This window comes from Priapulus caudatus, unplaced genomic scaffold (assembly GCF_000485595.1).
Source record: "Priapulus caudatus unplaced genomic scaffold, Priapulus_caudatus-5.0.1 Scaffold628, whole genome shotgun sequence".
Taxonomy (NCBI): domain Eukaryota; kingdom Metazoa; phylum Priapulida; class Priapulimorpha; order Priapulimorphida; family Priapulidae; genus Priapulus; species Priapulus caudatus.
The window spans coordinates 97,536-112,045 of NW_014577689.1; the positions used below are offsets into that span (position 1 = coordinate 97,536).

General features: G+C 43.3%; 2 protein-coding genes across 4 annotated transcripts in view; one reads left to right on the forward strand and one right to left on the reverse strand.

Annotated features, from left to right (window-relative positions):
* Positions 1 to 531: 531 nt before the first annotated feature.
* Positions 532 to 14,510, reverse strand: part of LOC106812270 — a 29,014-nt gene continuing 15,035 nt past the window's right edge. The window contains exons 5-10 of the mRNA XM_014816101.1: positions 13,411 to 13,692; positions 11,523 to 11,647; positions 9,133 to 9,246; positions 7,834 to 7,945; positions 6,565 to 6,629; positions 532 to 2,174 (exon numbers count right to left, since the gene is read on the reverse strand). Coding sequence (XP_014671587.1) covers positions 2,039 to 2,174; positions 6,565 to 6,629; positions 7,834 to 7,945; positions 9,133 to 9,246; positions 11,523 to 11,647; positions 13,411 to 13,656 — 798 coding nt within the window. The 5' untranslated portion in view covers positions 13,657 to 13,692 and the 3' untranslated portion in view covers positions 532 to 2,038. The remainder of the gene's footprint in view (positions 2,175 to 6,564; positions 6,630 to 7,833; positions 7,946 to 9,132; positions 9,247 to 11,522; positions 11,648 to 13,410; positions 13,693 to 14,510) is intronic.
* On the forward strand, positions 2,468 to 4,650 carry LOC106812268 (skin secretory protein xP2-like). 3 transcript variants are annotated; one of them, XM_014816100.1, is made up of 3 exons: positions 2,468 to 2,531; positions 3,400 to 3,428; positions 3,511 to 4,650. In XM_014816100.1, exons 2-3 carry the CDS (start codon positions 3,417 to 3,419, stop codon positions 4,234 to 4,236), a joined length of 738 nt encoding a protein of 245 aa, XP_014671586.1. In that variant the 5' UTR covers positions 2,468 to 2,531; positions 3,400 to 3,416; the 3' UTR covers positions 4,237 to 4,650. The 3 variants fall into 3 exon arrangements, with proteins under 3 accessions (XP_014671586.1, XP_014671584.1, XP_014671585.1); XM_014816098.1 differs by lacking the exon at positions 2,468 to 2,531 and adding an exon at positions 2,768 to 2,806 and having other exon boundaries at positions 3,400 to 4,650; XM_014816099.1 differs by lacking the exon at positions 2,468 to 2,531 and having other exon boundaries at positions 3,118 to 3,428.

Here is a 14,510-nt window from a genome sequence, read left to right on the forward strand (position 1 = left end):
GTTTTTTTAGGGCGCCGGTGCACCGCCAGGAAGGCTTTTGGGATCGTCCTGCCGGTCGATGTTGAAGGGGGGGAGGAGTGTAGCGGTGGCACCGATCTCTCGCAGAAATTGTCCGGGCAAAGGCGAACTCTGGGGCGGAACTGGCGTCGGCAATGGCGGGCGATTGCTATGACGTCAACGACGACGCGGCGGTTGCCGGCGGCTGTATCATCATGTATCGTCAAAATTCACGTATCGTCAGCATATTGGTTCACATTTTTCAAGTACGTTTGGTATATTGTTGATGTATATGAATAATAGTAATGGACCCTGTACGTAACGTATTAAGTCACTGTTGACAGTGTTGTCTCATGTTAAATGGTAACTACACATCTGCCTTGTAATAAAAAACTCTATATGACACCAGTTTTACTCAACTTTATACTATTTCTATAACTGTATCTCATAGCATTGAAAAAATGACAAGTGTATACCATAAGTGGTAGAAATATTAATAGTAAGTCCCTCCAAATATACGAATATACATTCAAATAAAGTTCCGAAAAATATATTAGACATTTTATTAATATTTAATTATTTTCACACACAATGTACATTAGTGATTGCTATACAGTGAAACAATACACAAATAACAAATAACCACATGGAATTATAAAATTGGTCGATTCCACTTTTCCTTTCACATCAAATAATGGAAACAACCTTTAAAGATGCTTTCATTTTACACTAAGCTGATTGTCCTTACGAAAGAGTTAAGGTGCATGGGGGAGGGGTTCTTCAAAAGGAAAGGAAGCATGGCAACTAAATGCAGCCTGAAACTGGAAGGGAGGTGTTGACAAGCGATGGGCAGCAGCTCACATTTTCATCAGTGCTCCAGCTTCGCGAAGTCATGAACATACCTATACCAGATATACAATCGTACTGTTCACGGTGGAGCTAATGTAAAGTATGGGTTGCAGATGTCACAAATAGTAGTTGAGTGATTGAAAATGTAGCGACTGCGGTTGCATAATATGTTGGTCGGCGGTAGCGTGTTTGTTGTAGTATGGATGATGGAGATGCGAAACGGTTGAGAGGGGGTTGTTGTACATGTGGGCAGCAGGTGGTTGTCCGGGCGCGTGCGACGTCCTCTGTTATCTAGAAATGTATAAAGGAGAAGGTTCTTGGTGGTGAGAGAGGTCGGACGTGAGTGCGCGAGGCACGCGTCTGCGTGCCTCTGTGCGAGCGTATGTGGTTTGAGAAACAATATACTATTTGCTGAACACTACTGCTTGGAGTTTGGAGTTTCATTATCCATCGCTACAACAGATCTACACTTCAACGGGTAACGTCATCATCGTCGTTACACTAACACTGCTAATAGAGCACACGATTGACTAGGCACACAGGGAGAAAGACCATCATATATAATATTGACTCGGCAGCTGATTGAGAATAGCAAGGCAGGAGGACAAAGGTCTACTCGGTGATGGAAGAGGGAAACAGTGGATTCGAGGCAACATCCACGGCTAGGTCTCATGACAACCCAGCCAGGCTCCAACAGCACTAGCTATAGCTGTAGTGTTTCTAGCTAGAGGAAGGACCCTTCAGCGCTGGTATGGAATGCTTCAAAATGATCACAGAAAAAATGGGACTGGTACAAAGGCATGGTTTAAAAAAACTGGGGATGTCATGGGCTTTTAACCTACCTATCAACGAAACAGCGATGAATTATGCGATGCGCTTAATAGGTTCGTGCTATGATGTCTACAGACAGAAAAACACAATGGCAATTCACATTCACAATATGGTTTAAATCACCATGAAATCATTAATTATTAGCCAGACATGTTAATAAAATCACAGAGCGAGTCCCACTGCAATGCCACACACAAACATAAGGCACGTTTCACAAATAACACACCTGTTTTTCACATGTATGACCACCCTACCCCCATTTTTCCCCCAATAAGCCCCATTTCACAGACAAGTAGCCGTTTTTATAATAAGGCCCGTCTCGCACGGGATAACGCCACGTTTTTTCTCGCTTCCGCCACGTCTAGTGTATCTTGCATTCCCCCTTCAGCTGCACGGATAGGCTGTCCTGGTCTTGCACGTCAATGGTCAGTGTGTGACAGTAAACGCCCGTCCGGTTTGGCCGGAAGTAGATCGGTAGCGAAACGAAGTGATGTGACTTCAGCGACACGTGCTTGTTCTTGTCGGACACGTTGAACGGCGAAATGCAGATATTCTATAACAACTATTTCATTAGGTGCAATATTGACTGTTCATTTGTTGATTAAACCTCGTTCCTAACAATCAATGTTTTTAACCTCGTTCCTGACAAAGTTTATGGAATTCCTGGAACGAGGTTGGGAGGAATGTCTCCCCGACGACCAAGCTTCAACAAAGAGGGTCGCCATGTTGGGTGCAGTAGTTCCCCCCTCTAGCGGCAGAAAACGGCGAAACAGTTGGCCCGCAGGTTATAGGAGAACAGACCACTTGGAACTTCTCAATCTCAGCTTGGAACGTCTAAATACAAAAAAATAATGGTAAATAAACACGAAATCAAATGTACCAAAGTCTTAATGTTTCTCTACTCTATTTCGCCTATAATCACCGACACCTGTAAATGGCGGTCAAATGCTCATCTGCAACACACAAGTACACCGAACGCCCGCCCGCGCTGTGCTGCATGCAGAAAACATGATAAACAGAGAGATGATAAGAACTCTCTTATTGCATGTTGTTTGTGCACGCAGCACAGCGCGGCCGGGCGTTCGGTGTACTTGTGTGTTGCAGATGAGCATTTGACCGGCATTTACAGGTGATTATAGGCGAAATAGAGTAGAGAAACATTAAGACTTTGGTACATTTCGTGTTTATTTACCTTTTTTTTATTGAGACGTTCCAAGTGCCTGTGTCAGAGTGAGACCACTATTAAATCCTCTACTTAAGAATTGAATTTCAGGAGCTGAAAAATAGTATTTCGACCACTTTTGGCCGAGTGGCAATATTAAAGCTAGGTAGCCATTTACTTCAGCTGTGCACCATTAGAGTTATGACATATATGTTGTCTGGCGTTTTAAAAAAAATATCGCGAATTTACTAACCGACACCACATTTGTGCCTGAAAAACAGTCACGCAGTCGAATGGGGGCCATACATTGAAAGAATTCGTTTTAAATTACCAGTAACCATCCACCCATCTCCATCTGCATGTCATTGACACGATATCCAGCCTAAATAATGGCAACCACAAAACATCGCGTCAGCTTTAGTGCACGAGCTGCAGGCACTCCGATTGGTCGGCCGATGACGCGTCACATCCTCTAACCTAACAGGGTAATGAACCGGAAGTGATTTAATAGTAGTCATGTGTCATGACCATCGCCTTGTGCCCTCGGACGTGTGTTCCAGATGGGAAAGGATGGGAGATGGCCGGAGCGGCATGCCGCTACCCCCTTGAACCGGTTGTGTAGTGAGGGCTATCTCCGGTGGAAGACGGCGCCGGGACCGAGCGCCCAGGAGGCGGCGGCGACAGCGAGCGGCCGAATCATTCTGCGCCCGGCGCGTAGGGGTAGACGGCCGTATGCTCGGGTGGTGGCAGGCGCCCCGCCCACACCGGTTCCCGCACCGCAGGCTTCGAAGCGGGCGTGCCCCATACCTGTGCCCCGGAAGGCAAAGGTGCACGCTGCCGGGGTAGCGCTGCCTGCAGCAGTGGCAACCACCGAGCGCACGACGTCGGCTCCAACGACGGAGCGTGTGGCATCGAAGGGAGCGAAACGTGCGGCGAGACGGACCGCAGCGGCGGCGAGACGAGCGTCGGCTGCGACGAGACCAGCCCCATCAGCTGCGTGGGGTCGAGCGCCAGCGGAGTCGTCCGCGTCCGCGGCCGAATCAATGATGTCAGCTGAATCGCGGGCGGCCTCCATGGCTGTAGAGCCAGCGGTTGCGGTCGGCTTGCCGCGTAGTGATCGGGCCGCGTTCAGGGAGTTCTGTACCTTGTGGGGAAACCTGCCGGATAGGGCTCTTGGGGTCTGGGACAGTCCGGAGTTCAGCAGTGCGAGTGGCGCACCGGCACCGGAGCTCGTGCACCAGATGGGGATAGTGCAGTTGCACCAGGCCGTTGCCTGGGCCCAGGCCCAACAACGCATCGCGCATCAGGTCGAGAACGCAGTCCTGGCGGAGCTCAAGCGGAGGATGGAGACCACCCTGAGCTTGTGGCACCCCGGGGACGAGACGTCACAGCAGTAGGGCAGCTGCGTTTTTTTAGGGCGCCGGTGCACCGCCAGGAAGGCTTTTGGGATCGTCCTGCCGGTCGATGTTGAAGGGGGGGAGGAGTGTAGCGGTGGCACCGATCTCTCGCAGAAATTGTCCGGGCAAAGGCGAACTCTGGGGCGGAACTGGCGTCGGCAATGGCGGGCGATTGCTATGACGTCAACGACGACGCGGCGGTTGCCGGCGGCTGTATCATCATGTATCGTCAAAATTCACGTATCGTCAGCATATTGGTTCACATTTTTCAAGTACGTTTGGTATATTGTTGATGTATATGAATAATAGTAATGGACCCTGTACGTAACGTATTAAGTCACTGTTGACAGTGTTGTCTCATGTTAAATGGTAACTACACATCTGCCTTGTAATAAAAAACTCTATATGACACCAGTTTTACTCAACTTTATACTATTTCTATAACTGTATCTCATAGCATTGAAAAAATGACAAGTGTATACCATAAGTGGTAGAAATATTAATAGTAAGTCCCTCCAAATATACGAATATACATTCAAATAAAGTTCCGAAAAATATATTAGACATTTTATTAATATTTAATTATTTTCACACACAATGTACATTAGTGATTGCTATACAGTGAAACAATACACAAATAACAAATAACCACATGGAATTATAAAATTGGTCGATTCCACTTTTCCTTTCACATCAAATAATGGAAACAACCTTTAAAGATGCTTTCATTTTACACTAAGCTGATTGTCCTTACGAAAGAGTTAAGGTGCATGGGGGAGGGGTTCTTCAAAAGGAAAGGAAGCATGGCAACTAAATGCAGCCTGAAACTGGAAGGGAGGTGTTGACAAGCGATGGGCAGCAGCTCACATTTTCATCAGTGCTCCAGCTTCGCGAAGTCATGAACATACCTATACCAGATATACAATCGTACTGTTCACGGTGGAGCTAATGTAAAGTATGGGTTGCAGATGTCACAAATAGTAGTTGAGTGATTGAAAATGTAGCGACTGCGGTTGCATAATATGTTGGTCGGCGGTAGCGTGTTTGTTGTAGTATGGATGATGGAGATGCGAAACGGTTGAGAGGGGCAGGAGTAAGAAATAATAGGACTATATGTATCTTACTGCTGATAAATGTTGCGTCGGGGGTAGCGTTTTGTTTGTACGTATGGAGATTGGAGATGCCGAAACGTTGAAGGGGTTTGTTTGTACATGTGGGCAGCAGGTCTTGTGTTTGTCCCGGTGTGCTCGTGCGACGTCCTCATGTTTATCTAGAAATGTATAAAGCGAAGGTTCTTGTGGTGATAAGAGTCGGCGACGGAGTGCGCGCGGCATCGCTTCTGCGTGCCCTCTGTCGAGCGTGATGTGGTTTGAGAACCATACTACTACTGTGCTGAACCTACTGCTTGAGTTATTTTCATTAATTTATCCATCGCTACAACCGATCTACACTTCAACGTAACGTCATCATCGCTCGTTACAGTAACACGGCTAATATAGCATCACATTGACTAGGCACACAGGAAGAAAGACATCATATATAATATTACTTCGGCAGCTGAATTGAGAAAATAGCAACGCAGGACGAGCAAAGGTTACGTCGGATGCATGAAGAGGAAACAGGTGAGTTCGAGGCACACATCCACGCTAGTTGTCCATGACATACCCAGCCAGGCTCCAACAGCACTTATATAAGCTGTAGTGTTTCTAGCTAGAGAAGACCGCTTCAGCGCTGGTAATGGAATGCTTCAAAATGATTCATCAGAAAACAATGGACATAGGTACTAAAGGCATGGTTTAAAAAACTGGGGATCAGGGCTTTAACGCTACCTACACTCCGAAACCAGCGCTTGAATTATGTCGATGCGGCGTAATAGGTTCGTGCTATGAATGTCACAACAGAAAACACAATGGCAATTCACATTCACAAATAATGGTTTTAAATCACCATGAGATATCATTAATTAATTAGCCAACATGTTAATAAAATCACATGAGCGAGTCGCATCTTGCAATGCCAACACACAAACATAAGGCACGTTCACAATAACACACCTGTTTTTTCACATGCTATTGACCCCCTAGAACGCCCCATTTTTCCCGGCAATAAGCCCCATTTCACAGACAAGTAGCCGTTTTAAGTAATAAGGCCGTCTCGCACGGGGATAACGCCACGTTTTTTTCGCTCTCCGCACGTCTAGTGTATCTTGCATCCCCCTTCAGCGCACGATAGCTGTCTGGCCTGTCACGGTCAAATGTCAGGTTGTGTGACAGTAAAACCCGTCCGGTTTGGCCGAAGTAGATCGTAGACGAAACGAAGTGATGTGACTTCAGCGACACGTGCTTGTTCTTGTCGGACACGTTGAACGGCGGGCTGGGCAACGCTACGTTCAGCTGCAGTTAACACACGAATAGTCGTTAATACACAACGCCTCGGTCAGCTGCAGTTAACACACGAATAGTCGTTAATACACAACCGCCTCGGTCAGCTGCAGTTAACACACGAATAGTCGTTAATACATTCAATCCTTCGTCAGCTGCAGTAACATCACGTAGTAGTCTTAATACACACCACTTTTTTTCGGTCAGCTGCCAGTTAAACACAGCGAATAGTCTTAAACCACTGCCTGTCGGTCAGCTGCAGTAACACACCGACTAGTACGTTATACAAGCAATGCCTTCGTCAGGTTCTGCAGTTAACACAGCCGAGAGTAGTCGATTAAATTCCAACAGCCATTGGTCAGCTGTGGCAGTTAATCACACCATAGTCCCCGTTATATGACACACTGGCTCGGTCCAGCTGCAGTTACAACACAATAGTCGTTAAATACACAATGCCTCGATCAGCTGGCATGTTTAACACACGAATAGTCGTTAATACACAACGCCTCGGTCAGCTGCAGTTAACACACGAATAGTCGTTAATACACAGACCGCTCAAAATGTACAAAGCTTTCTTTTCTTACAGCCACTACTGTTCTAGGTCTGTGTAGATACACACAGCTACACACACACACTCAACTCTGTCTAGCTACATATACGCACATGTAAAATAGTATATTGCGTCTATCAGGTCTGGGATGATTTGACATACAGTAAAAACCCGCGTATAAGAATATAGATTTTAAGAACCTGTTAGGCTAAAATTTCCCATTTAGACCCCTTTACATAAGAACCTGTTTTAGGCTAAGATTTTAAAGTAGGTTCTTAATTCAATGCAGATGAAGACTTAAAAAGACGAGCTCAACAATACCGATGAATGTGCCAGCACCTTTTTTTGGCACGCATCTTTTTGCATATTGTTTTGTTTCCTTGGATACATACTGTATCATACAGTATGGTAAGCACTGAAAAACTTACACTGTAGCCCATCATGGGTATTATAATTAGCAAAAATTGCAGTCCTTGTAAGAAAATTTTAACACAATTTGAATCAAGTATAAGCTTATACATATTAAAAGTAGAAACAATTAAGAACCTATTTAAGAACCTTTTGAGCCTCATTTTTCAGTAAGCACCATTTATATAAGAACATATTGAGGCTAACTTGGAAAAATCTATGTTCTTATATGCGGGTTTTTACTGTAGTTATACTCACAGCGTAATTACAATCTGTCTTGTTACAAATCTGTAGTTTTAACTTGGATGTGGACCCAAGGTCTACACTGCCAAAGTCAAGCTCTTGCTGTCTAGCAGTGACAGGTTTGTATCTGAAATATGCATAGTAAAGCATTTAACTTCATTGCATCAATATATGGTGCATACAACAACCATGCATAGTTTACGTTTAGTTGAAATGTCATATGCTCCTTTTCTGAAATTTCATCTGATTCTCAATATTACATATATGACATAAAATTTAATCGCCATTGAAAACCAGTCATCAATGCCACACGTTTAATTGAAGATAAATTTAATAAGGATTTATGATTATTAAAAAGTCGCCATGCATGTAATAATTAAAATTTCAGAAGGCATGTAAAGCAATAAGACAATTCATCTCCACATGCAAATTAGAGTCAATTATGTGCATTGTAGGCAGCCTGCATACATAGATAAACTTCGTTAGATAAAATCAGTTTGGAGACGTATGCTGAGAAAGGACAGCATGACTAGTGTTGGGACTGTCGAAAGTAAAACACAGCTGGAAATTAACAGATGCGATTAAAAGCAATTAAAGCATGTCAGAGGATTAGTGGGGTGTCGTAAATTAGCTTGAGCTCTTACAGCACGCCGGATCCAACATGCGTTCCAAGCCTGGGGAGAAACCTGGTATATATAACATATAAAGTTAAATAAAGTTAAATCCCTTCCCGTGCCTATGTGGCGCATAGGGCGGTGCTTATCTCCGTTTCCTTAACCCGTCCACTGGTAGCACTGTAGTTCAATATATTATATAATAATATTATGATTATAAAAATTAACACAGTTCTATACTATATATTGTATAGTATTGTTACATATTGCTACACATCGGTTGTCTAATTTGTTTGTGTAAATCATCGCATTCCCTCGTGAAGGGTACAGCCGTACTATAAGCCATATCGGAAAGTTCCCACCGCCATATTGAGATCAGGTAGGGGGGGGGGGTGATAAGTTGCCTATATATAACATAGTTCGATAGTACTAGTCTAGGTTTTTTTATTTATAATTCTCTTCAATTCACAGGTGCGTTTCTGTTTACAGAAACGTTTACAAATATGATTGTGGTCATTTGGGATATTTTGAAATGTTTGTGTTAATGCAAAAATCACACGAGTGTTTACATTAATCATGTACTTTCCTAAACGTGCCTCGGCCATTTTATCCCCCTTTTTCTAAGACCTAAATGTCCACAGATGCACTTTCCGATATCACTTATTGACAAAAAAAATGACTACATCCGTCTCCTGCTCACCCTGATGAAGCTGTTGTTGGAATCGCCCTCTTTGTCCCATCGCCGTAAATTCGCAGCGTTCGAACCTCAGTCCGTGTTCCCAGAGACAACTCCACTTTCCATATCTGATGATAGCTGTAAAAAGGATTTTTATAGTCAACATGCTTCTTAATAATCTGCAATCAAATTTTCATTGTGCATTAGTTTTATGGCGCTGACCTAACATCTGTCCTCTCACGTGTGGCCTCCTCTAAAGCATCTACAGGATCTGCTTGTAGAAATTAGACTGCTAACGACGAACGAGGTTTGACCAGGCGCGGATTTAGGCCGGTTTGCACCGGTTTCCAGAAACCGGTCACAGGTCTCAAAATTCACCAGAATGCACCAAATATAGCCTAATTAAAAAATTCCTGGGGGGGGAGGCATGTCCCCGGACCCCCTAGCTGCAGAAGAACATATGGAAACTGGTCACCCAAACCCTCTGGATCCGCCCCTGGTTTGACTGTAGTGTAATTGAGTAGCAGTTCATAAATAAGATTACGGTGACTTCAGTCTGGGCACGTTTCGGATTTACTTATGGTTAATGATGCAAATAATACAGTGTATTATGTTGTAATTTATATTTACATGGTTACGCATGATCAGAATTTTATATTACTAGCCTATGTTGCAATTTTATTTTTGTGATTATGTTTTTAATTGCCAGATTAATTGTTGATTGTGATAGGTGTGTGTGTGTGCATGCACGAATAGGAGCGAGTGTGCACATGCATGCATGCATGCATGTATATAATACTAATACAGTAATTTGGTCAGAGTGACTTCTGCTCAGAAAAGTTGAATGAAATTTAATGAATATATTTATGAAGTACACACACTATTACATATTACCATAGCTATATACCAACTGTTGTGTTGTAATAAAATGTGTTGTAGTGATATCTAATGATATTACGTACATAAAACTACACGTTTATACATAGAATATTGTTATAAACAACTGCCCTACCAGAATTTTGAAAAGGTCCATTTTCAATTTTTTTTACGGCATACTCAAATGCCACACACGCATACTCAACTAGAAAGGGCAGTTAATTGTCGCCAACTACATGTATCCCCGCGTGTTCTCGTCCCAAGATGTGTAAGTATACAAAGTTTGGTCGCGCTAGTCAATTAGGGGGCGGAGTTATAGGAGTGGAAGAGAGTATGATGAAGGTCAAGGTCAAAGGTCAAGGTCAAATAAAGCCACAGTGACCTGGTTTTGGTACGCCAACACACATTCTCCCCAAGAGATGTGTAAGTATACCAAGTTTGGTAGCACTAGGGTCAATTAGGGGCACCCGAGTTTATAGAGCGGAAGGGAAATATGATCAAGGTCAAATAAAGGTCGTAGTGACCTGGTTTTGGTACGCAACACACCCTTCTCCCGCAAGATGTGTAAGTACCAAGTTGGTAGCACTAGTCAATTAGGGGCCCGAGTTAAGAGGCGGAAGGGAAATATGATCAAGGTCAAGGTAAAGGTCAAATAAAGGTCACAGTGACCATGGTTTGGTACGCCTGCGCACTTTCTCCCCAAGATGTGTAAGTATACCCAAGTTTGGTAGCGCTAGGTCAATTAGGGGCCGAGTTAGAGAGCGGCGAAGAAAATATGATCAAGGTCAAGGTAAAGGTCAAAATAAAGGTCGCAGTGACCTGGTTTTGGTGGCGCTGCTGCACCTTCTCGCCCAAAGATGTGTAAGTATACCAAGTTTGGTAGACGGCTAGGCAATTAGGGGCCGAGTTAGAGAGCGGAGGAAAAAATATATGATCAAGGTCAAGGTAAAGGTCAAATAAAGGTCGCAGTGACCTGGTTTTGTACGGCTGCTGCTCACCTTCTCCCCAAGATGTGTAAGTATACAGCAAGTTTGGTAGCGCTAGGTCAATTAAGGGGCCGAGTTAGCAGAGCGGAAGGGAAAATATGATCAAGGTCAAGGTAAAGGTCAAATAAAGGTCGCATTGATCTGGTTTTTGGTACGCTGCTCACCTTCTCCCCAGTGTGTAAGTATACCAAGTTTGGTAGCGCTAGGTCAATTAGGGGTCGAGTTATAGAGCGGAAGAGAAATTGTCTGCGGCGCGCGGCTGGGGAGACATGAAACCATATTATCCCCGCCGACTTCGTCGCGGGGATACAATTATATCTCAAGGCCACAGCAGCAATAACTCCATGATATAGTCAAATGGCCACACACCATACTGCCATACTCATTATATACTCAAATGCCACACCACAATACTCAATTATATACTCAAATGCCACACACCATAGTACATAACTCAATCTTATATAATCAATGCCACACACCATACTCAAAGTTATATACTCCAAATGCCATACGCGGTAGATCAAGGACAGACAAGCATACAGCACATACCGGCCAGCGTTCATCGGTGTAAACCTGACTGGTACTGTCGTCGTTCCGCCATACTGCACAGTCCACGCAGATTTCGCAACGTGGAACACCATTGAGCTGGATGGCTGCATGGGACCAGCTCCAACCTACAATTATACTATATTATATACTATATATTATTATTATTATATATTATAATAGACAAGACATGCAGAACTCATCACCGTTTCTGTATTCTGTTCTCTCCGTCCTGCATTCTGTTCTCTCCATCCTGTATTCTGCTACATGTAGTTGAATCGCGTTGAATTCCACTTAGATTTATACATCCAGACGAGGCACCATCCACTGTACTATTAAGCATACTACAGTAGGTTTGGAACTAGAAGTTATGCGTCCTTGCAAATGATCTCAACCATCAACAGCTAACTAATTTGTGTAATTGTTATATTACACACACGTTCTCACATTATGTGTACATGAAACAAATACATGTACAGAGAAAAACCTTATTGAAGGGGTTACAGCCCTATAGACCGAAGGCCCGATAGACCGAAGGTCCGCGAATACGCCGCGAAGGTATTATTCAAATACGCTAGTGGCTACAACGTCGCGGCAATCAGGTCGCGCTATGCCTCCAGAGCTAACGCACATCCGGACATCCCACTGATGCCGTATCGAACGTGAAATATGCCTGCGCACAATCCGTCACCGATGTCCACTATAAATCATATGATGCCACTATAAACCATATATATGCCCTAACCCTAACTCTAACCCTTTGCAACATTCAGTCTATCGGACCTTCGGTCTATCGGACCTTCGGTCTATCGGACCTTCGGTCTATCGGGCCTTCGGTCTATCGGGCCTTCAGTCTATCGGACCTTCGGTCTATCGGACCTTCGGTCTATCGGACCTTCGGTCTATAGGTCTGCCCCCGTTACCCGAATAAAGGTACTGTTGAGAGTTGAAATACAGATTCTATATTCTTAACCCCATCCACCCAACCCCTAAACCGTTCTCATCGAATTTAGACGTCTCACAAATTCGACCCCCAGGAACTGTGAAATCCGGAATCCGGATCCGAAGAAAATTCTCCCAAGAAAATTGTCCGACGAAAAATCGACGCCAGGGACCGTGAATTCCGAGAAATTTCTCGGATCCAAAGAAAATTCTTGTCCATGCCAGGGACTAATCTAGCTGCTTATTATGGGCGCCCATGGCGAGCGTAGCAAGCGTAACAAAAATTGTGGAACCGTTGGCAAGCGCAGCGAATCAAAAACATTTTTTAGGTATAGGGCCCATAGATCATATATGTATATAATAACATGAAAATTAATATCATCTTGAGATATAACACAATTGTTTCAATATATCCATGGATATGTTTTCTTTTTACCTCATATAAGTAACAGAATGAACCACTATAACGACGAACGATAGAAACATGGAAATTTAATTTTCACAATTTTCAGAGCTCTGCTAATTTGGGCGTCTTATGAATTTTGTAATTTGGGCGTTATGCTAGGGCCATAATAAAAATATTGTTTGTTTGCCCTCACCCGACCGACCCGCCAAAAAGGAGCCGACAAATTTTTTTAAACAAATTGTATCACTGTACATTATACGTTATATAAATCTGTAGGCAATACATTATATGTACCAAGCAAAACAAACATTCAGCATAAAAGGTATCTTCACACAAGCATACCCGAGCATGTAAACACACACCATGCTGAATTTGTAAAAAGACCCCCCTCAAAAAAAGCCGACCTATCTACCCAAACTTTTCAGCCTGGGTCGGGTGAAGGCAAACAAAGATTTTTTTAATTGTGGCCTAGGGGCCGTAATTTGGGCGCCTGTATTCGGTATGAAAAATGGCTTGGATTAAGCCCTGCCTGCAATATCTCACCATCATATATGTCGGCTCGAGCGGGAACAGCTGCACAGCGACGTTCGCCTCGGCCGCCACCGCCGCCGCCGCGCGCATGTCGACGATGGACCACGACAGCTCGCCGACGCCACCTATGAACGTGTTCGGGAACATGATCTCCTGCGGAGCGATGACGTCGTGCAGGATCGCCGCGCGCGTCTCGGGTCCGGACGCGTCGACTCGGGACTTCGTCGGCGTGGCGACCAGGCTGCTGTGCTCCTGCATGTGTTTCTGCACCGCCGGTGTTTCCGCCTGAAACGTCTACGCGGCAAACGATAGTTGAATGCTCGATAAATAGTTATAGTTAATAATAGAATAGTTAATAGTTAATAGTTAGAACTGCGTCGTGTTTACGACGATAAGAGTAAAGATGACAACATCAGCTTACGGGAATAGCAGAAGATTGTCCACAGCAGAGTAGATTTTCTCATCATCTTCTCCCCCACAGATATGGTAATAAGCCCAGTTAAACGTAACCTCGCCCCCCGTAAATATATTCGCTATATACCACAACCTCTGCCTTGGTGACAACTGACAACCAGCGGCTCGTTGCCCGAAACAAAATCAGTCTTTACATTAACTTAGTCTCGTAGACTGCGTGTAGTTTTTCATACACCGTGTACAGAGGTCCTGTCTACCAGAAAAAGTAAATGTAAATGTAAATGTTATGTTAATGTTATTGTTATGTATGTATTTATAGTTATGTATGTTATTGTTATTATTATATTGTTATGTTATTGTTAATGTTATTGTTATGTATGTATTTATAGTTATGTATGTTATTGTTATTATTATATTGTTATGTTATTGTTAATGTTATTGTTATGTATCTATTTATAGTTGAGTTATGTATGTTATTGTTATTATTATATTGTTATGTTATTGTTAATGTTATTGTTATGTATGTATTTATAGTTATGTATGTTATTGTTATTATTATATTGTTATGTTATTGTTAATGTTATTGTTATGTATGTATTTTATAGTTATGTATGTATTGTTATTATTATATTGTTAATGTTATTGTTATGTATGTATTTATAGTTATGTATGTTATTGTTATTATTATATTGTTATGA